Source organism: Salvia miltiorrhiza, chromosome 6, assembly GCF_028751815.1.
Source record: "Salvia miltiorrhiza cultivar Shanhuang (shh) chromosome 6, IMPLAD_Smil_shh, whole genome shotgun sequence".
Taxonomy (NCBI): Eukaryota; Viridiplantae; Streptophyta; class Magnoliopsida; order Lamiales; family Lamiaceae; genus Salvia; species Salvia miltiorrhiza.
Window position 1 is genome coordinate 14,025,561 of NC_080392.1, and position 23,316 is coordinate 14,048,876.

At 34.9% G+C, this 23,316-nt stretch overlaps 2 protein-coding genes and 3 non-coding genes across 5 annotated transcripts; 4 read left to right on the forward strand and 1 right to left on the reverse strand.

Annotated features, from left to right (window-relative positions):
* Positions 1-3,600: 3,600 nt before the first annotated feature.
* Positions 3,601-6,917, reverse strand: LOC130988842 (zinc finger CCCH domain-containing protein 14-like). Its single transcript, XM_057912792.1, has 3 exons — positions 6,627-6,917; positions 5,942-6,002; positions 3,601-4,591 (listed from the first exon to the last, which is right to left on the reverse strand). Exons 1-3 carry the CDS (start codon positions 6,691-6,693, stop codon positions 3,835-3,837), a joined length of 885 nt encoding a protein of 294 aa, XP_057768775.1. The 5' UTR covers positions 6,694-6,917; the 3' UTR covers positions 3,601-3,834.
* Positions 6,918-16,771: 9,854 nt separating this feature from the next.
* Positions 16,772-19,328, forward strand: LOC130988843 (60S ribosomal protein L21-1-like). Its single transcript, XM_057912794.1, has 2 exons — positions 16,772-17,067; positions 18,691-19,328. Exons 1-2 carry the CDS (start codon positions 16,831-16,833, stop codon positions 18,946-18,948), a joined length of 495 nt encoding a protein of 164 aa, XP_057768777.1. The 5' UTR covers positions 16,772-16,830; the 3' UTR covers positions 18,949-19,328.
* Positions 17,234-17,357, forward strand: LOC130991085 (small nucleolar RNA SNORD14). The gene has a single exon (XR_009091048.1). It is a non-coding gene; the product is annotated as a small nucleolar RNA SNORD14 (small nucleolar RNA).
* Positions 17,627-17,749, forward strand: LOC130991123 (small nucleolar RNA SNORD14). Its single transcript, XR_009091086.1, has one exon. It is a non-coding gene; the product is annotated as a small nucleolar RNA SNORD14 (small nucleolar RNA).
* LOC130991059 (small nucleolar RNA SNORD14) lies at positions 18,300-18,422 on the forward strand. Its single transcript, XR_009091023.1, has one exon. It is a non-coding gene; the product is annotated as a small nucleolar RNA SNORD14 (small nucleolar RNA).
* Positions 19,329-23,316: the final 3,988 nt, after the last annotated feature.

Genomic DNA, 23,316 nt, shown 5'->3' on the forward strand with positions numbered 1-23,316 from the left:
GGAAACTTCCGTTGCTATTTAGCAACGGACGTGAATTCCGTTGTTATGTTTAAAATAAATATTTTCGGTTATTTAAAATAATTATTAGCAACGGAATATCGTCCGTCGGTAAATAGCAACGGAATTGTCCGTTGCTATCTGCAATTTTTAAAATCGCGAAAATTAAAAAAAAAAGAAATAACAACGGAAAACTTTCCGTCGGTAATTTTCCATCGGTGATCCGTCGGTAATTCCGTCGGTAATGTAGCGGGAAAGATTCCCGCCAACACCCGTCGGTAAATCCGTCGCTATGTATGAAAGAGTATTTCCGTCGTTAATCCGTCGTTATTCGGTCGTTATTTTGTAACGGAATTAATTCCGTCGGTAATTCCGTCGGTGTCCGATAGCTTTTCTTGTAGTGGGTGTTTTTAGAGGTTTTAAAGGTATTCAATTAATTGAATCCATTAATTATTGCTTGGTTTGGGTAATGAGTTAACAATTACCCTTACTTGAGGGTAACTCAATCACCCAATTTGTTACCCCACAAAATAGAGGGGAAACAAATCAAAGAAAGGGAATCTGTTACTAATGATTCATTTCCATTGTTAAACCAAATACTCAATAAGGAGATGATTGGTATGATGTGTGCGTGTGTTGGTTAAGCTGTAAGGGGTTAATGCGTAAGGTCAAAGATCTTGGGTTCGAGTCTCATGTGGCGCGGCCTTTAAATTTCTTTATTTAATACTGTTAGTTTAAAAAAAAAGATAATTGGTATGATGGAATGGAATAAGGGGGGAATGGAAGTAGGAATGGAATGAAGATGAGAAAGGAATAACAAACATTACGTGATTCCTATGCTTGGTATGCATAAGGAATATCAAAGGAATGGAATTGTGATTCTTTGTTTGATTCCTTTCCTATGATAGGTAGCTAGAAATAAAGTTATGGAATTTATTGAAATTATTTTATTTTATTAATTTACCCTTTACATCACTTTAAAAGTATAAAAATTATAAATATAATTGAGTAGATAAATATTTTATTGATGTTTTTGACGAAAAAAATTTAAAATTTTAAATTAAAATGATATTTTTGTGGATGTAATATATAGTTCTATAGGATATACACCTTTTTCTTACAATTTTTTTTAAATAATGATTATGGATAGATTTAAGTATTTGTAATTCTATTTTTTTTAATTTCTTTAACTTTATAGAACTTAAACATTTGAATTAATTAATACTTAATTTATGTTAAGACTAAACAAGATATATATATATATATATATATATATATATATATATATATATATATAGGGTGTGGTTCTAGAGAGAACTATATTATTTGTGAGAACGGGAGAACCATCAAATCTAATGCATCCACTGTAAAAATTAATGCATTCGCTGTTAAAATTAATGCACTAAAAAATTAAAAAAAAATGCTCCCTTCAGGATTCGAACCCAGGATCTGCATTCATCCAACAAGATGATGCATCCACCGTAGATCTTGATGATCGAATGGCTGAAAATGGTTCTCCGGTCTTCTTTTATTTATGGTTATATATATATATATATATATATATATATATATAGGGAGAGGTTCAAGAAAGAACCACTAAATAAAAAAAAGAACGGAGAATCATTTTCAGCCATTCGATCATCAAAATCTACGGTGGATGCATTATACTGTTGGATGAATGCAGATCTTGGGTTCGAATCCTGAAGAGAGCAATTTTTTTTTTAGTGCATTAATTTTAATAGTGAATAAATTAATTTTTACAGTGGATGAATTAGATTTGATGATTCTCACGTTCTCACAAATAATGTAGTTCTCTCTCTCTCTCTCTCTCTATATATATATATATATATAATAGAAACATGAAAGAAAGAATGAGACAAATTATATAAAATAAATACGTAAAATCTTATTATATATAATTGTGTAATATGTTGCATCAATCGGATTCATATATTAGACTATTGCTTATCTAAAGTTAATAATATTTATTTTTAAAAATACTTTTTATATTTTGAATAATAATAATAATGATGATGATGATGATGATGATGATGGTATACGTTTCATATATACATGTTTCATACAAATATATATACATGTCAAAATTTAAATTTAAAAGGATTAAGAATGGAATGAAATAGCTAATATTATGATAGGTAGAAGAAATGGTGATTCCCATAGATGTAGGAATGATGGTTCTTATAAAGAAAATATACCAAACAAATGTATGGAATGAAGTTAGGAATCACCATTCTATTCCCACCTCCATTCCATCGTACCAATCACTTCCTAAAAATAATGAGTATTGTTACTATTTCACTCCTTTATTTGATTTCATTCACTTTTCATTCATCTACTTAATCAAACGAGCACTTGTTCACAACTTTAAGAAAATACTATTGTAAAGGTTTAATTGCATATAATGTCACGAATTTTGCCCGAAATTCATTTTCCACACGATCTTTAAAATTTACATTTTTTTTTATCAAATACTTTGTCATTTGTTCAATTTCCCTATGATTTTTTTTCCTCTCAAATCAGAATCGACGTGACGCTGATGTGGTTCGCCGGAACACGCCATTCCCGTAAATTAAATGTTGTGTTTCTGTTTGGTGATAAAATATGTAGAATTAAACATTAAAATTCTAGTTCTCAAACTAAACGCAGCTTCCCTTTTCTTCCTCCCGTTTCAGTATTATTGCACCCCCGATAGTTTTCTTCCTCTTTTCCTCTCTCATCGCGTTGTACACCATTTTCCCTCTTTTTCTTTCTCGTTTCCTTCTTCTTCAATCTACAAGATGTCTTCTTTTTAATTCTCTTTTGATTCTCCCTCTAATTTCATTGTTTGTAGGTGTAAACAAGCAATGTCGAAAGAAATTGCCGCCTGACCTGTAAGCCATGGCGGGAAACGACGACTTTGATTAAAATCACCCAAATTTCCCCTTCTGTCACACCACTAGTAATCGGCAAAGCACCGGCCAACAATCGGTGTATTGCCCGATCTTCGTGAGCGTATTGCCCACCAACGCCAGTAATTGGCAAAGCATCGGCGCCAACAATCGACAATCGACAAAGCACCGGCACTGGAGGCTTTCGACAAGAAGATTAATTATGAAGTAATATGTGCGATTCTGGAAAGCTAAGGAATTAATTCCCTTTTGCGTGAAAAAAGAAGGAATTAAAAGAAATTTGAGCTTTTTTATTATTATTATTTAATATTATATGTATAATTTAAAATTCATATATATTCCACGTCGGTGTTACGTGTAAATTAAATCCACATCACTGCTATGTCATTTTTTCGATCATTGTAAAAAAAAATCGCAAGGAAATTGAACAAATATCAAAGTATTTGTAAAAAATAAATTTTTTTAAGATTGCGAAAAAAATGAATTTCAAACAAAATTCATAATATTATATGCAATTAACATTCATAATATTACATGCAATTAACCCTATTTTAAGTGCCTGTATTATGATAGACCAAAAACTAAAACATTTACTATTAAAATCTTTAACATTGGGCATTAGCTACAATATCATTAGGCCTACACACAGTTATGCACAACTTTAAGAAAATACTGTTTAATACTAATAGAAGGATGCATCAACTATTTAACACGAGTAAATAGCCAAAAATAAAAACTGTAACAAAACAAACATAAGCCGAGACATGATTCCTCACAGCTAGCTACTCAATAATGCTGTACTCGTCTTAAGCCACTACCAATTACCAAAGCTGCTACATAATCAAATCTATCACTTCACTACCTTTGCACAGCTAGAACCAAAAAGTTTCACAAAATTCGACCACCGCTGCTACAACACTCACACTCCTTAGCCCGTTTTCCGCAGCTCGGCTGCCCCATGTGCGAAATGGCATCTCTCCCCAAACGTGCACGACCCTTTGGTGAAATTCTCACATAGCTTCGTCTTGAAGTTGCTACCAGTGGAAGCCGGTCCCCCACCTCCCCCGAAGCCCTTGCCAGGCCCTCCCCCTGGCCCGATGCTCACGATCAGCTCCCTCACCATCGCACTCGCTTGCTGAATTTGTTCAAATGTACCTTCAAGCTCAATGTTTCTGAGATTCGGATCTGTCTCGTGGTCTCTGATCGATAGCTTGGCCCCCGTTTGCCTGCATATCTGCTTCGAGTTCACTCCTCCTTTCCCAATGACAGCGCCAGCTAGGGAAGCATCCACACTGATCTTGGCAGTGGCTGATGCGCCAAAGCTGGCTGCAGGCCCCGGTACATGTGGCTCCATTCGGCCACCGCCAAACCTGCCGGGCATAGCTCCACCACCACCACCACCACGGGGATCCTCATGAGACGGTGCAATGGGTTTACCGAGCTCCCATTCCCCGTGTGCGAAGTGGCATTTGTCTCCAAATTTGCAGCCTCCTTCACTTTTGAATTTGTTGCATACTTTGGTTTTAACGGCACCCGGAGCAGAACCATTCTGGGCATGCATGGGACCTCCGCCTGCTCTCGGGGTCGGAGCGGGGGCCAAGTTCATCATCTGAGCAACAGCATTGTAGCCACCAGGAACAAAGTGCAGGAAATGGCAATTCTCGCCAAAGGGACAACCAGAAGTGCTGCAGAAACAACAAAAACTAATTATACAACTGCTGCAGAAAGTTCTTACTCGTTGGACAGGAAAAGCAATGAACCCTTCTATCATTTTTTTGCCAAAAGCACTGATACACACTGGTCTAATATAGTACCACTCATATATAGGACGTTGTAATACAAAGATACTTCTAATTATACCTACATATCAATTAACTGGCTTTCAAAATAAAACATGCATGCATAAGTCAACTATTAGCTTCTTGCCTACTTAGCATTAGTCCCAGCAAGTGGCTTCTTTCCTTTTTCCTTTTTAAATGAAATTATCACACCTAAATCACCATCAACATGGAATGACAAAGAACTATAGATGATTAGAAGAATGTGTTGGAGACTAAAGAGATGTGTCCCATATCCTTCGGATATTCCTTCCTCTAATATGAGGGACAACCTTGTGCAATTGGAGATGCCTCCAGCGATCAAGATCTTCAAGAATAGATGCCATTCCAAAAGTTCCTTTCTTTGCTCAACTATGTAAATCAGTAAAAACTGCTTCTTCTTTTTTTTTTTTCATTTTCATTTTCCCATATTACAAACAGACTGTCAAGTCTTGCATCATTAAAGAATATGTTCATTTAAGACACAGACTCAACATTCATACCAGTTCCTCTGGATATTCAGCAAAAAGTTACCCAGAAAGTCGACATATTTAGTTCCTACAGATTATTTTATTTCTATCTATCCACATCACATACAGAGAGAACCCAGATTAAGGCAAAATATCATAAATCTAACCAAGTTGTTCCATCGTAGAAACAGAAACATGACCTTGAACATAGACAAAGCTGTGACCAAATAATTATTATGTATTTAAAGGCTGATAACACACTTATGAAAATAATTACTCAACAATGTGCATGAATTGAGAGATTCAGCTGAATGCTTAAATGCTAAATGTGACATAAGGCAAGTAACAAGAAGCTACATTGCATATTAGATGACAAGTATTCTGGCAACTTATTTGAATAAAATTGATTGATTAAGATGACAAGTATTCTGGCAACTTATTTGAATAAAATTGATTGATTAACACATATCAAGTAAGCCGTAAACACTATTTTCATGCAGATCAAATCTGGATAATATGCCAATAGTGTGAATTGGTGAAGAAATCTGCTAAATATCAAGCAAGAAATTGGTTACTGAACTTCTTCAGGGCCATAACCCATGCTGCATCCAAGAATAAACCCTTAGTGTTGACTATAACCAGATTTGCTAGGGAAAATACTACAAACTTTTATTAAAACTAACATTAGTGCCTGCCTGTTTAAGTATTAAAACTTCAAATATTATATTAGGTAGGTTGAGATTTGAACCTGAAAAACTTCGTGCATGGCTTCGATTTGCTCCCTATACCACTTGATAAGGAGTCCATTTCTGTTGCAAGACATTAATTACTTCTTCTCAGTTAGAATTTGTATTGATTCTTACCATTGTTCATATAATGATTAATAATATCAATGACACTTACTAGCATCCAAAATTTTAGAACAAACTCTTGAAAGATTAACAAAATACTGCTACTTACCAACCGAGAATAACAAATACAACCCACAACATAAACTACACCAAAATCCTCATTTGAGTGGTTTCACATTAAAAAAAAGAAAGAAAAGAAAATACTTTATCTGAAGAAATTAACCAGCAGAACCGCATTGAGTTCTTATTTGAGTACTTATTTAACAGCTATTAAAGATCCAACTATTGTTTCTTTGCATATTTTCCCGCCACAACCACAGCAAAAAACACGTAAGTTTCAGCGTATCTAGAAACTCAAACGACTAATACACATAGCTACATGAAAGCAATTAAAATTTAAAACTCCATCGAAATAACCAAGAAACACTTCTACCTCAGCTTTGCAATGGAAAAGAGAGAGAGAGAGAGAGAGAGGAGAGAGGAGACGGCTAATGATGGGAAAAATCCATCTCCCCAAAGACACTGATGCGACTAATACAAAGTTAAAGCGCGAATTCGAACCTAACTCGCAAGAATATATACCTGGCTTAGATTTCTTGAAACCGCCACCGTTAGCAAATTCAGCTCTGCCTCTTTTGCGAGTATCCATAGCTCACAGATCCAAAAACGGAGCTCCCAAAAGACTTAATCGAGAAAAAGGAATCTAAAAACTCGCGGGTAAAGGAAATTGTAGAAGCTAAGCTACAAGAAAGAGTAGAAAAGAAAGAAAAACACCAATTAATTGGTCGAACCCTAATCCTACTCCGAAACTAGGGTTTTTCTTGCAGCTAGAGAGAGGGGGAAGCGAGGGAGATAGCGGCCACTATGTTGTCGATAATCGATAGTTATAATTATGGGAAAAGCGGGCTCGCAACATTAATATTGATAAGATTGGGGGACCTTTATTTCTATCATGGCATATTTTTGGGGTCTGCTTGGAATTAAAAACTTTTATGTGATGATGAAATAAAAATCGGTGGATGTTGGGATATCACGTGCTCTTGGAGAGACCCACCAGAGTCACGTGCACAATTAAATGGGCCTAATCTTTTTAGCAAAGGACTCTAGTCAGCGAGATTAGACCAATATAGGCCCATGCCGCCCATCAAATTAAGTTCATGCTGTCCCCTAAATAGTTGCATGTAGGGATGTTAATCGGGCCAGTCAATTCGGTTTCGGGTTATTTTCGGTTCGGACTAGTTGGTTTTTTTATTTTTCGGGCTAAAATTTTTCGACCATAACCCTAACCGACTCGGTTTCGGGCTAGCCCGTTCGGGCCCGCAAGTTTTACGATTTTTTATATGTTTATTTTTTTTATAGATAATCATATTCTTGTAATAAAAATATGTCGTATTTTTTAAATCATGACATTTCGCTTTATTTTTAGATACAAAATTTAATATTTTTTCAACATAAGTTTACATAATATCTAACTTTAATTTCGTTTATGATAAAAAATTGTATATAGATTTAACATAAATGACTATCTTTATTTGACTTTTATATTATAGATGTTTGTTATTAACCGTTGGAAAAAATCAAAACATATTCTACAAGCATCAAAATGTTATATATCGAATTAAAAAATAACGTATTAAAGTTTAAAAATTAATTATTAAGAATGTGTTCGGTTAATCGGGCCAACCCTATTGGGCTCGGGTTATTTTCGGTTCGGGCCATTCGGGCTAATTTTTTTTCGGGCTAAAAATTTTCAGCCCTAACCCACCTTTTTTATCGGTCTATTCAGGTCGACCCGTCGGTTTCGGGCTTTTTTGACATCCCTAGTTGCAGGGAAGTTTGATACTTCCTCGGTCCCGTCGAACTTGAAGCATTTCTTTTCGATACGTGATTTAAGGAATTTGTGTTTAGTTATTTAAGTATGTTTGTAGATTTGAAGTTAAATTCTTATCTATATAATTAATTATTTTGAATTATTTTTAATTAAAAATTTTAAATTTCATAATCTGATTTTTATTTCTATTTTTGATTTAATATTTTTCTTAACTTTAAATCATAAATTACAATAATCATAAAATTTGATTTGTGCTCATATTTTGTGACAGTAATTTGAAACTCAAAATCTATTTATTATATGAAAACACAGTTTGTGGCAAAATTATAATTAAAGAATCAATCAAATGGTATTTATAAAACTCAACAAATCTCATAGTACAATGTAGAGAATGTGATAAAATAATTAAATCTTAGTTTTATTTTAAAAAATAAGCTAAATAAATTAAATTATTTTCTATTTAGGTAAATTATGGGTGGCTACAATGTGGCTGTTTAGCATTACTTTTAATATATAATGTAAGTTTGAAAATTTTGAAAAAATTAGGGCACGTTTATGTTATAAAAAAATTATTACGAAGGCAAAAAAATTCAAGATTGTGTGTATTATGAAATAAAAAAAATTCTGAAGCTAATGGATCAACTAGCCTTGGATAAACCCTAGCCGCTCACACTAGCCGCCGGTGTTTTTTCTTGGTGGCTAGTGTGAGCGGCTAGGGTTTATCTAGGCTAGTTGATCCATTAGCTTTAGAATTTTTTATTTATTTCATAATATACATAAATGTGAATTTTTTAGCCTTCGTAATAATGTTTTATAACACATAAACGTGTCCTCATTTTTTCAAACTTAGGGCATATTAGGGTTACAAAGTGACGTGACTTTACAATAAATGAACATTTCTTAGATTTTGTACATTTTTTAACTACCTATCTTACACAATTGTACTTGTGTAAGAAAAATGTAAGAACTTTTACAAAAATCAATGCAAACTTATAAACATCAATTGTGCTTTTGGTAGTTTTAATAGATAGATTATATGAGTGAATAGTTTTGATAGATATATTATCAAAGTGGGTAGTTTAAATTCTCACCCAAATATTTAAGTATCTTAATAATGAAAAAAGAATTTCACATTAAAAATAATATTAAATTATTTATGAATAAATAAGTGTAAATTATAAAAGTAAAATTATCTAAATTATATATAGAATAATGTCTAAAAATAGAAAGTATACATATGTAGAAGACGATGCAAATAGAGCATTTTTTTTTTGCTGAGATATACACACACACAAACACACACACACACACACACACACACATATATATATATATATATATATATAGGTTAATTGCCATAAAATTCAAAAGCCTTTGGAAATTTCGCGATATTCTCACCAATTCAAAAATCGGCGTATGAATACATGAATCAAGAATTTGTTCTTAATGTTCCCAAAATTAAAAAATCGCCCCAATTTGAAGTTGACATGGACACTGGAATGTCTAGCGTGGCGATGTCGGCCGACCAACTGTTTTGATTTCCAACTACAATAAAAAAAAAATGGGGCGAGCTTTGGACCAGACCACCACCGCCGCCGAGCTCTAGACTTCCAGCCACCAGACCACCGCCGCTGCTGAGCACTGGACTCTCACTGTCTCCCTTTCTCATATCCGCCCGTATCTCGAGAGGTGGCGCCGCCCATCTCCCCCTATTCTCAACTGACAACAGCACACACACTCACAGATCCCGACCTTTCTTTTTTTTCAAGTGAAATCCGCCTCTCTCGTCTGAGTCGTCAGCGGCAAGCCTCCCTGCTAAACCAGAACACCCCTACCGCCGCCGCAGTCGTTGCTCCTCCCAGAACTGGCCCGCTCACCGCAGCTCGTGTCCTAGGCCCCAAATCGCGGTTTCCGAAATCGCGCCCTAGGCCACCTAAATCGCAGCCTCCGAAATCGTGCCCTAGGTTGAAGGGGATGATAATGGTAGTGGTTGAGAGGTGAAAGGAAGGGGACACGTTCGTCCTCGCTGGTCAGAGGCGGCGGTGACTGTTGTGAGGGTGGAAGAACAAAGGGAGATGGGAGAGGGGTATGGGTGTGCGTGTCCTTCCAGTTGAAAAGTGAGCAGAGAACGAGGGGCAAAAAGGAGGAAGGGGATCGCCGGTGGCGCTCTTCGCCGGGGAAGAAGAGAGGGACGCCGCACTTCTGTGTCGGCGACTGTGTGTGAGGGGTTTGGAAGGGGGGGTTCAGGGTGTTTGGGGTAGGGTAGGTGATTTTCTTTTAAATTAATTATAAATAAATAAGATTATTAAAATAATAAAATAATGACATGTCATAGCTGATTGACATGTAATTGATCATGTCATAGGTGTTTGCCATGTCATCTCACCGGAATTTTTAATTTTGGGAACATTAAGAATAATTTATCGATTCATGTATTTCTACGCCGATTTTTAAATTGGTGATAATATGGCGAAATTTCGAAAAGCTTTTGAATTTTACGAGAATTAGCCATATATATATATATATATATATATATATATATATATATATATATATATATATATATATATATATAATTTTAATGGACGAATAAAGCATTTCTTTTTGCTGAGAAGAGGATATATAGAAATATAAGTTGCTAAGTACTCTATTTAATACTAATGTCATGTTATTTTAAAATATAGTAATTCAAGTATAATGTTTGGGTAATTCTTTTTCTCTCCGTAGTTGAGAGCCTTTGTTCTTTCTCTTTGTAGTTGAGAGTCTTTGTTCTTTTTTTTCTGTTGAAACCTTTGTCCCTTCCGGTTGTTTTTGTGGATCTGCTAGGGGTGCTTGTCTATGGAGAATCATATGGCGGGCCTTAATCTAGCTTCAGAGGATGATGAACTTGTTCTCGATGATGTGACATTGTTAATGAATCTAATGTTACAATTGATCTATGTTTGGTGGGTCGATTTCTTACTGATCAAGGCATAAATTTCAACTTTATGCGCAGTCTGATGGCCAATATCTGGCGGCCTGGAAAAGCAATGTTCATGAAGGACATTGGACTTGGGAGGTATATCTTTCAATTCTTCCATGTCGTGGATCTTCAAAGAGTGTTTGATGGAGGACCATGGGTGTTTGGAAACATATATCTAATTCTTCATCGGCTTAAGATGGGTGTGTTAGAGTTATTTTAAATCTAATAATGTAATTAATTAATTTAATGAATTAATACCATTTTTAGTTTTATCTTCTTCATTAATTGTCAAATATGAGAATTAATATAACATTATATATTTTCGGTTTCATATTTATTATAAGGGTGTCAAAATTAAATTTGATTTTGATTTTGTTCAATTAAATTGCCGAAGATCAATCAAGGACATATCAACAATTATAGATGATAGGTTTCGCCTATCATCTATCACAAACGATTTTCTAATAGATGATAGGTTTCGCCTATCACAAACGAAGTTTTGTTATTTGACATACATGTTGAAGTGTCTGCTCCGCAGAGCCCCCTACTATATTAAAAACACCTTTATTATAAGTGGAAGAAAATGATGATTGAATGATACTACTAAAAAATCATTCACATTGTACATTTAAAGTTCACTTAAAGTATAAGTGGGAGAAACGAAGAAATGTCTATTGAAAATAAGTCTTTAATGCTTGTATACAATATTCTGTAAGATTTTCGCTATTTTTTTTCCTACATGAAGTAATTACATAATTGCATTTATTAATGTTCCATTGTCTCAATAATAGATCATATGGTGTGTTGTAGATCATTAAAGATCATATGATCGATGTCTCATGAGATATAAACAATTTTCACTGTTAAAGTGTTTGCGAACGAGTTACTGCTTTAAGTTGTAGTATAAATAGTTAATTAGCTTGTCTTGGCAATTTTTTTATACTAATACGTATTAAAAGGACCGCAAAGAGGCATATTCTCTTTCCTCTTATCTCAAAGGAAAACTAAGGACTAGCGAACTTATTAGTCTAAATTCCGATAGATTTTCTAAGTGTATGCAAGTGTCTGTACTGATGAGCAGTGAATCCTACATAAATCAATTAATTCCGATTTTAGTCTAAGTGTCCAACATTCTTATCTACATTTTTAGGATTTAACCTAAAAAGGAATTTAAGGGCCCAAGATTGAAGTTAGGCTTATAGGCACATGGACACACCAAAACTGAGGAAATGCGAGAGTCTCTCTCAAAGTGTAGAGTCGAAAGCCTCAATCGATCAAGTGTCACGGTGGCACTCATGAGGCACCCAGGTCATGAAAATCGAACTCAAGACCACGGTAAAGCCTGTGAAGAGGTCAAGTTGTGAGAATGCTTTCCCGAGGTGTCCAAACCTTGAGAATAAATTAGATGCCGCGGTGGAGCCTTAAGGAGTTGCCTCCAAGGAGTCCAAGTCATGAAGGATGAGAAGCTTGATTAGGTGCCACGGTGGAGCCTTGAACGCACTACTCTCAAGTTGAGGTGTCAAACGGGTTGGGTCGGGCTAGCCCGGCCCGAACCCACCGGGCTTTCGACTTTATCGGGCTGGGTCGGGCTGGCCCAAAATCATATCGGGCTACCAAATGCTAGGCCCAGCCCAGCCCCTATCGGGCTATCGGGCGGTCGGGCCAAACCCGCCCATTTTTTTTTCTTCCGAAAATCTTATTTTTTATTACAAAAATAATAAAAAATGAAATAAATTAAAAAGAATAATTCTACGAATTTACTTTTTTGTATACATATTTACTGATTTACAATTTATACATTTAAAGTCATACAGAACAAATTAAATCAATCTTATTTTGCAAAATCTTATTTTTGGAGTCTGTTGTATCGTAGACAATATTATATATAATGTGTGTGTATAGTTTAGCAGAAGTTATGCCACCTTATAATAATATTTTCATGTTTTAATTTGAACCGAGATAGATGTTGACAATTGTTTTATTAAGATTGTTAACCTGACGAGTGTGCTTGTATACAAATTTACTCCATGAAATAAATCTTATTTTTTTATACGCATTTACTGATTTATAGATTAGGTTTAGTTAATTCTTAGATTTTAATTTTATAATTTGTCTTTTAAAATATATAATTTAAATATTAATTAATTGATTTCGGGTTTTAGCCCGAAAACCCCGGGTTTTTAGCCCGAAAGCCCAATCAACCCGGCGGGCTCTATGGGCGGGCTTTTTAGGCCCGATTTTTTATGGGCCTCAATTTTTAGAGCCCAGCTCAGCCCTAATTCCGGGCGGACCAGGCCGGCCCATCGGGCCGGGTCCATTTTGACAGCTCTGATGGCTCTCTCTAGTGACAATTACTTTACGCCAACATTTGCAGTTTTAGTGTGCGTGTATTGGCCAAGTGATAAGGGGTTAATGTCTAAGGTAAAAGGTCTTGGGTTCGAGTCCTCTGTGGCGCCGTCTTTAAATTTCATTATTTAATATTGCTAATTTTTCAAAAAATAAAAATTTGCAGTTTGTGATTTGTGAACAGTTGCACGCTTCATTTGTCGAGCTACTATTCATCACGATAAGTTTGGATATATTTTTTTTTGCTTTTCTTTTGTCTTTCTTTTTATTTTCTTGTTTTTATTTCTTTTTGTTATTCATATAAAATACTCCTTATTTTTTATCTTGTTTTATATGAAGAATACGTTTTTCTATTTTTTTATTATTAATATGTTTAAATTTTTGTGTTTAATTTATAAAAGACATTATATAAAATTTTAAAATTGCAACATCATAAAAATATAATAATATAAAATTACAATAATAATAAAATTACAACAACACAAAAATATCATGAACATAAAATTACAAGAAATAAAAATACAATAATATTAAATTAACAAAACATTCAATCCTAGTAAGGTCAAAAATCATCTTCAGATCCTCCAACATCACTGCTAGATCCGCCAAAAATTTGAAATTCATGACCTAATAATTTCAATGTAGCAAGTCTTATCGAAAATCAAAATGCTATAGCAATCTACATAGTTACTTTAACCCGTCCAACATCGAAAATTACTTTAAATTGTGATTTAAATTAATTTATATAATATAATTAACTTTATAGTATAAATTATTTTTAATTAGTTTAATTTGATGTAATAGAGTTTACGTTATATTAATTTCAATCATATTCATCAATTAAATTTGTGTTAGTATATAAGTTTTTGTTTGATGAAGTTTTTAAAAAGAATAACGTGGGATTGGAGATTTTAGAAAAATCAAAAGAAAAAGTATGTAAATTTGATGGAAGGATTGATGTGCTACATTCAATTGTATATAGACAATATTTAGTAATCTTGTACAAATTTTTATATTGACGGATAAGAATTAATTTAAGACCTCATATGTCATATAAACATCATCTCATTTGAACTCTGTAAAACCTCATACGTCATCTAAGCATCATCTCATCTGTTTTTCTATTATACATGTGATCATTTTAATACTTGTTCTGATCCCAGACCCATATAATAATGAAACAATGGTGGCCACATTGAAGATGCAAACACAATATTTGGCCACTAATTGAAAAAACACAAATTATGTCATTAATTAATGCCTAATATACCCCTAAGTCAAAAAAAATTATTTTTTATTTTTTTAATTCTCTGCGTCCTATCTACCCCTTGACCCCATCCCCCCCACCCACCACCCACCCCCAAGCCAAAACAATTTATTTTTACTCCCCCGCCCCCAGACCCCCCGACCCCACCCCACCCCCCCACCCCCAAGCCAAAAAAAAATTCTTTTTTACTTCCCCTGCCTTGTCTACCCCCCAGACCCCCGACCCCACCCACCCACCCCCCACCCCAAAGCCAATTTTTTTTACTTCCCTTGCCTTGTCTACCCCCCCCCCCTCAAACCCCCCCCCACCCACCCTCAAGCCAAAATTTTTTTTTTACTTCCCCTGCCTTGTCTACCCCCCCAGACCCCCGACCCCACCCACCCCCAAGCCAAAAAAAATTTTTTTTTTACTCCCACGGCCCTGCCTACCCCCCCAGACCCCCGACCCTACCCACCCCACCCACCCCCAAGCCAATTTTTTTTTTACTCTCCCTAGATAAAAATAAATCAAATTTTACTTTTGTTATTTTATTTTATGGCACTATTAGTGCCATAAATGCCAAAATGACCTTTTTAAACACTTCCCCTAGGGTTTAGATATTCCATTTAGGGTTTAGATTATTCATTTAGGGTTTAGATGATGTTGTTGTTTCTATATTTGTTCTGCATGTTTGGCACTTATGGCATAAAAAGACTATTTTACTTTATTTTATTTTGGATTTTCATTGGCACTTTTGGCTCTAATAGTGCCATAAAATAAAATAACAAAAGTAAAATTTGATTTATTTTATCTAGGGGGGAGTAATTTTTTTTTTTTGGCTTGGGGGTGGGTGGGGTCGGGGGTCTGGGGGGTAGACAGGGCAGGGGGAGTAAATTTTTTTTTTTGGCTTGGGGGTGGGTGGGTGGGGAGGTTGGTGGGGTCGGGGGTCTGGGGGTAGACAGGGCAGGGGGAGTAAAAAAAGTTTTTTTTTTTAGCTTGGGGATGGGTGGGGGGGTAGGTGGGGTCAGGGGTCTGGGGGTAGACAAGGCAGGGGAAGTAATTTTTTTTTTTGGCTTGGGGATGGGTGGGGTCTAGGGGTAGACAAGGCAGAGGAAGTAATTTTTTTTTTGGCTTGGGGGTGGGTGGGGTCGGGGGTCTGGGGGTAGACAAGGCAGGGGAAGTAATTTTTTTTGGCTTGGGGGTGGGTGGTGGGTGGGGGGGGTTGGGTGGGGTCGGGGGGTCTGGGAGCAAGGGAGTAAAAAAAATTTGTTTATGGCTTGGGGGTGGGGGGTGGGTGGGGGAGTGGGGTCAAGGGGTAGATAGGGCGCAGAGAATTAAAAAAATAAAAAAATAAATTTTTTTTACTTAGGGTATATTATGCATATTGCCTAATTAATAGGGCTGGAAATCGGGTCGGGATCGGGTACCCTACCCGAAAAAATCGGGTACCCGATCCCGAATAAGACCAAAATCCTATACCCGATCCCGAACCCGAAAAAAAATCGGGTACCCTAATACCCGACTCGGGTATTCGGGTACCCTAAATTACCCGGTCAAAATTTCATCTTTCAAGTCAAACTGTGAAAAAGGGAGAAGAAGAAGAAGAAGAAGAAGAAGAAGAAGAAGAAGAAGGAAAGCCATACCTGGGGACGGCTGGCGGCGCGTCTGCTGGGAGCTCGGAGGCGGCGCGGCTGCTGGGACGACGACTGCGAGGGAACACAGGGAGTTGGGAGGTGGGCGGGACTCGGACCTGGGAGTGGGCACGACTGGGCGAGGGTCGCGAGAGGTCGGCGCCGCTGGATCGTGGCGGGTGGGACGACGGAGGCCGGCGCCGCTGGGAGTTGGGAGGCGGGCGGGAGTTGGGAGGCGGAAAGGAAGTTAAGGAACAGAGGGAGTTGGGAGGCGGGGCTGGACAGAGCACAGAGGGAGTTGAGAGTGGCGTGGGGCAGGGTTTGACTCAATTTGAAAATGAAAAGAATTAATTAAATTTAATTAAATATTTAATAAAAAATCGGATATTTCGGGTGTACCCGATACCCGATTTTTTAACACCCTAATTACCCGATCCCGAGCCCGAACCTGAATTTATCGGGTATAAGGTACCTGATACCCGATTTTTTCGGGTCGGGTAATAGGGTACCCTATACCCGAACCCTATCTTCCCACCCCTACTAATTAATGGCCATAATTTGTATTTTTTCAATTGGTAGCCAAATATTGTGTTTGCATCTTAAATGTGGCCATTTGACACCATTGTTTCAATAATATTAAGCCCAATTCCCAGCCATGAGCGGCCCATTCCCCTGAGAAAACCTTAAAACCCTAATTATTTCCCAATATATATGATTCATCATCTTTCCCCAAAACCCTACACTCACATTCAGCTCAACCTATCAGAACAATGCCGGCTGGGCACGGACTGAGGTCGCGGACCAGAGATACGTTCTCGCGGCCTTTCAGAAAGAAGGGTCCGACCCATCTCTCCACCTACCTCCGCACCTACAAAACTGGAGACTATGTGGATGTCAAGGTTAACGGGTCGATCCACAAAGGCATGCCTCACAAGTTCTACCATGGTCGAACGGGTCGGGTCTGGAACGTCACCAAGCGCGCCGTCGGCGTTGAAGTCAACAAGCAGGTATCCATCAAATCCTTAATGCTGGACTAGTTTTGTTGAAGTATTTTCCTTCGCGTATTCAAATGGTGTTGTTTTTTGTTTTGTTTTGTTTTTGTCTTTAAAATTTCGTATTGTTTAATGATGGGACAGATTTATATATATATATCCTATTTGGGTTTAATTTGGGTATCTGTGATGACAAATTCTAAGGCTGTTTCTCAAAACATTCGCAGTAGCCGCCTGAAAGCTTTCGCCTTTCGCCGGGCTTGAGAGCTTCTGATGCTTTTATTCTTCCTTGGATGTCTGAGACCCCGATTTTCAAGTTCTTTTTTTTTGTGTAAATTTTTTTATTTATTGTATTGTGTTACTGAATGTGTGGATGATTAATTTCCGAAAGTGATTAAAAAAAGCTATCTTGAATGTGTTTCTTTGTGTGAGGTTTTTGAATGATCACTTGAGATTGTATTCCGTGCATGTATTTTTGGCAATAAGTTATAGCTATTATTGGATGAAATTTTGAACTGGTTAATGAATTGCTTCATTTTGATGGAGTTATTATTGTTTTATTGATCACTGATGGTGTCTGTGATGACAAATTCTAAGGCTGTTTCTCAAAACATTCGCAGTGGCCGCCTAAGAGCTTTCGCCTTCGCCAGGCTTGAGAGCTTCTGCTGCTTTTATCCTTCCTTGGATGTCTGAGACACCGCTTGTTGTTTTCTTATACTCGTATAAAATAAAATTGCTATGATATTTTTGCTTTGTTTTGTTTTGTTTTTGCCTTTCAAATTCGTATGGTTTAATGATGGGACAGCTTCTTTTATATATATATATGTACATGTATATTTTTATTTATTTATTTCCATTTGGGTTTAATTTTGGTGCATGCGATGACCATTCCAAATTCCAAAGCTGTTTCTCAAAACATTTGCAGTAGCTGCCTGTAAGCTTTTGCCGTTCGCGCTTCTGATGCTTTTATTCTTCCTTGGATATTTGAGACCTCGATTTTCAAGTTATTTTAATGCAAATTTATTGTATTGTGTAACCGAATATGTGAATGCTCAATTTCCAAAAGTGATTAAAAAATGCTACCTTGGACTGTTTCTTTGTATGAGGTTTTTGAGTGATCACTTGAGATTGTATTCTGTGTATGTATTTTTGGCAAGAAGTTATAGCTATTATTAGATGAAATTTTGTACTGTTTAATGAATTGCTTCATTTTGATGGAGCTATTATTGTTTTGGGATCACTGATGGTGTCTATGATGACAAATTTTAAGGCTGTTTCTCAAAACATTCGCAGTGGCCGCCTAAGAGCTTTCGCCTTCGCCAGGCTTGAGAGCTTCTGCTGCTTTTATCCTTCCTTGGATGTCTGAGACACTGCTTGTTTTCTTATAGTCGTTATAAAATAAAATTGCTATGATGTTTTTTTGGGTGATCACATGAAATTGTGAGTACTGTAGCTATTGCTTGAAAGAATCTATAGCTAGTCTCTCAATGAATTCATAGTGTCTTTTAAATAAGATCAGAACAAGTTTTGTAGTGTTTTTAGCTTGTTTAAAGCTTGCTTTTGCTGTAGACTGTTGATTTCCCTCTGGTGTTTCCCTTCTTATTTGACCCTTCTCTTGATTGTAATGCATGATTTCAGGTGGGCAACAGAATTATAAGGAAGAGAATTCATGTTCACATTGAACATGTTCAGCAATCACGATGCCATGAAGAGGTGATGCTGAGGATAAAGAAGAACGATCAGTTGAAAGCTGAAGCGAAGGCGCAGGGTAAAATCATAAGCACGAAGCGTCAGCCAGAAGGGCCAAAACCTGGATTCATGGTGGGAGGTGCAACATTAGAGACTGTAACTCCGATCCCCTATGACGTTGTCAACGATCTCAAGGGTGGTTACTAAGGATTGGCTCTAGGCTTATCAGTTGTAGCGGAGAGTTGCAAAATCAGTTATGGTGGAGATAAAGGCTGTAGAATCAGTTGTAGCGGGGAGTTGCAAAATCAGTTACAATGGAGATAAAAAGAGTTGATTGTAGCAGAGAGTTGCAAAATCAGTTACGGTGGAGATAAAGCACTACAAAAAAACGCGAAAATAGCGGCCAAAATTAGCGACGGCGAAGCCGCAACCGGCAATTACCGACGGCACAGCGGCGGCAAAAACGGCGACCCTCCTTTTGCCTATTACCGGCGCATTACCGACGGCAAAACAACCGCCGCTAATTAGCGGCGGTTGTGCCGTCGCTAATTTAAATATATGTTAATTTAAATACAAATTATTTATTACCGACGGCGTTGCCGCCGCTAATCACCACCGCCGGTGACATCCGGCGATAGCACCACCGCCGTCCGGCCAAAATTACCGACCTTAATATTTACTAAGGTTATGAATGGTGTATAAACTAGATTGATAAAAAAAAAATTGAAAATTAATAATAAATTAATTAATAAATATTTTTCCGACATAAAAATAAGAACGGAAACGAGCACAAGCCGTAATTAACAACATTTTTTGTATATCATCTTGACATATTTTAAGGTTATGAATATATATGATATTGTATATTGAAGTAGACTTTAAATGAATTAATAGATACTATATATATCAATAATACGAGTGTTCTGTACTGGTGATCATTCGAAAAGAACTTCAAGGTTAAGCGTGCTTGACTTAGAGCACAACTAAGATGGATGACCGACTAGGAAGTTCGTCTAAATTATGCAATACTGTATAAATATCGAAATAAATTATGGATATACAATAAAATAAATAAATAAATGAATAAATAAAATAAAAAAAATAAATTAAAAAATATTACCGAGGGCAAATGCCGTCGGTAATTACCGACGGCATTTTGCCCTTGGTAATACCTTGAACAACTCCGGCGTGTGCGCCACCACCGTCCGGTGGAAATTATCGACGGTGATATCGCCGTCGCTAATTACCGACGGCATTTGCCGTCGGTAATTTTCCAGCAACTCTCCGCCGTTCAACGGCGGTATTTAACGGCGGAAATGCCGGCGGCGGCCGATCGCTGTCGGTAATGACGTTATCGACGAGCCGGTTAGCGACGGTGATTTGCCGCCGATAACGCAGTCGGTAACCTTTATCACCGGCGACCGTGCCTTATTACCGACGGCAAAATGCCGTCGGTAATCGTACGTTTTTTTGTAGTGAAGGCTGCAGAATCAGTTGTAGCGGGGAGTTGCAAAATCATTGATTACGATGGGGAAGTTAGGAGTACATGCGGAGTAAGATTTTAGATAAAAAGAGTTGATTACGATGGGGAAGAGATTTTAGATAAAAAGAAGAGAGATTTTAGATAAAAAGAGTTGATTACGATGGGGAAGTTAGGAGTACATGCGGAGTACGTGAAGAAGAAGAGATTTTACATTACCCCTTGTGTAATTTATTCATATAAATAGAGGAGTTATCTATCTATTATTAAATACAATACATATTGAAGACCTCTCATTCATTCTCTATCCTATGTGGCACTCCCACAAATGAGTATTTTGATCATTCTCAATTTTATATTATATGGCATTTTTACATCTTTTCTTCATCCATCCCACATTGAAATTATCCTAAACTTCATCAATTCATAATCTATATAAAAAGGCTCAATCTTCATGTAGACATTAGGCCATCTATTTTTTCCACATTGATATTATATTTAATCATTGGAAAATATAGATTAAGAAATACTTGTAATATGTATTTCAAATAAATAGTTTTCCACATATTTTGATAACTGCAATAGATTTTCACATTAAATTTATAATAAACTTCATAATTCAAAATATAAAAAGTCGAAATTAAATTTCAATATTTGCAAACCTAAATAAAAGTATAGATGTTTCTGAAATAAATAGGTTCTTAAACTAAACTTGGTTAAAATAAATAAAATGATCGTTAGGTATATTTTAAATAAATAAGTAATTTAATTTAATTTGGTCATATAAAATAAAGAAAATGATAGTAAGATATATATTAAATAAATAAGTTCTTCAATTTAATTTGATCACGTATATAATTTGAAATAATCCTCATTTTCACATTAAACTCATAACCTAAATAAAAAGCTTAATTTTCATTCATATTTTAGCTTTTCATCATTCTCACATTAATATTCTATTGAACTTAATCACTGAAGATTTAGATAAAGAAACACTTAAATTATGTTATTTCAAGCACATAGTTTTTCATATATATATATTTTTTAATTGCAATAGTTTTCCACATTCAATTGAATTTGGATATATAAAATAAATAAAATGATACTTGAATATATTTTAAATAAATAGGTTATTCAATTTAATTTGGTCATATTAAATAAAGAAAACGATACTAAGATATATATTAAATAAATAAGTTCTTCAAATTAATTTGAAATAAATCATCATTTCCAAATAATCTCATAATAACATGGGTAATACAGGTGTGGATTTATAAATTTAAAATGAGTTTAATCAATTGTATAATATCCAAATATGTACCTTAAATTTGATTTTTTATATTTTGTTATTTATCTATGTACTATATCAATTATTTACATACTGAGAGGTCTCCACTATTCTTTATCCTATGTGGCACTCACACAATTTATATTTGTTTCACTCCCAATTCTACACTATATGACATTTATACATTTGTTTTCATCTATCCCACATTGAATTTATATTAAACTTCATCAATCATAATCTTAATAAAAGGGTCAATCTCCATGAATACATTAGCCCATCTATCTTTCTCACATTGATATTCTATAAAATTTAATTATGGGAAAACCTTGATAAAGAAATACTTATGATATGTATTTTAAATAAATAGTATTCCATATTTTTTTTAATAGTTGCAATAGTTTTTCATATTAGATTTATACTAAACTTCATAATTCGAGTCTAAAAAAATTATAATTAGATTTCAATATTTGGAAACCTAAATAAAAGTATAGATATTCTCGAAATAAATAGGTTATTCAAATGAATTTGGTCGTATAAAAAAATAATACTTAAATGTATTTTAAATAAATAAGTTATTCAATTTAATTTGGTCATATAAATAAAGAAAATGATACTAAGATATATACAAAATAAATAATTTCTTCGATTTAATTTTGATCAAATAAAATAATTTGAAATAAACTTCACTCCCCCACTAATCTCATAAAGATATATCTAAATAAAAGGCATAATCTTCATTCATATATTAGTCTTTCATCTTTCGAGTTTTTGTTGAGACGGATGATCAGTTAAGGTAACAAATTATATTTAATTATCTATATATTTCAATAACTTAAATAAGTATGAGTAGTAGTGGGTATTACTATAAATTGGTCCTCAATCAAAATGTATATTAGATAATTCTTTATTAATTTTCAAACGAATACGGGTATGGATTTATAAATTCAAAATGGGTTTAATCAATTGTATATATAATATCCAAATATGTACATTAAATTTGATTTTTATATTTTGTTATTTATCTATGTACTATATCAATTATCTTCATATTAGAGAGCTCTCCACTATTCTCTATCTTATGTGGCACTTGTGGGAAAGATAGATGGGCTAATGTATTCATGGAGATTGACCCTTTTATTAACGTTATGATTGATGAAGTTTAGTATAAATTCCACTCCCAATTCTACACCATATGACAGTTATACATTTGTTTTCATCTATCCCACATTGAATTTATACTAAACTTCATCAATCATAACTTAATAAAAGGGTCAATCTCCATGAATACATTAGCCCATCTATCTTTCTCACATTGATATTCTATAAAATTTAATTATGGGAAAACCTTGATAAAGAAATACTTATGATATGTATTTCAAATAAATAGTATTCCATATTTTTTTTATAGTTACAATAGTTTTTCATATTAGATTTATACTAAACTTCATAATTCGAGTCTAAGAAAATTATAATTAGATTTCAATATTTGGAAACCTAAATAAAAGTATAGATATTCTCGAAATAAATAGCTTATTCAAATGAATTTGGTCGTATAAAAAATAATATTTAAATGTATTTTAAATAAATAAGTTATTCAATTTAATTTGGTCATATAAATAAAGAAAGTGATACTAAGATATATACGAAATAAATAATTTCTTCAATTTAATTTTGATCATGTAAAAATAGATTACCAGATTTTTTTATAGTTGCAATAGTATTTCACATTAAATTTATATTTATGTTAAACTTCATAATTTCAAGGTCTAAAGAAATTGTAATTAGATTTCGATATTAGCAAACCTAA

What these genes read in the sequence shown, in the direction of transcription:
- LOC130988842 (XM_057912792.1), bottom strand. Translation starts at nt 6,693, where the DNA reads ATGGATACTCGCAAAAGAGGCAGAGCTGAATTTGCTAACGGTGGCGGT. An exon ending in TTTCAAGAAATCTAAGCCAG is followed by an intron (nt 6,003 to 6,626) that starts GTATATATTCTT and finishes GTCTTGCAACAG; the next exon opens with AAATGGACTCCTTATCAAGT. An exon ending in CCATGCACGAAGTTTTTCAG is followed by an intron (nt 4,592 to 5,941) that starts GTTCAAATCTCA and finishes TTGTTTCTGCAG; the next exon opens with CACTTCTGGTTGTCCCTTTG.
- LOC130988843 (XM_057912794.1), top strand. Translation starts at nt 16,831, where the DNA reads ATGCCGGCTGGGCACGGACTGAGGTCGCGGACCAGAGATACGTTCTCG. An exon ending in GCGTTGAAGTCAACAAGCAG is followed by an intron (nt 17,068 to 18,690) that starts GTATCCATCAAA and finishes GCATGATTTCAG; the next exon opens with GTGGGCAACAGAATTATAAG.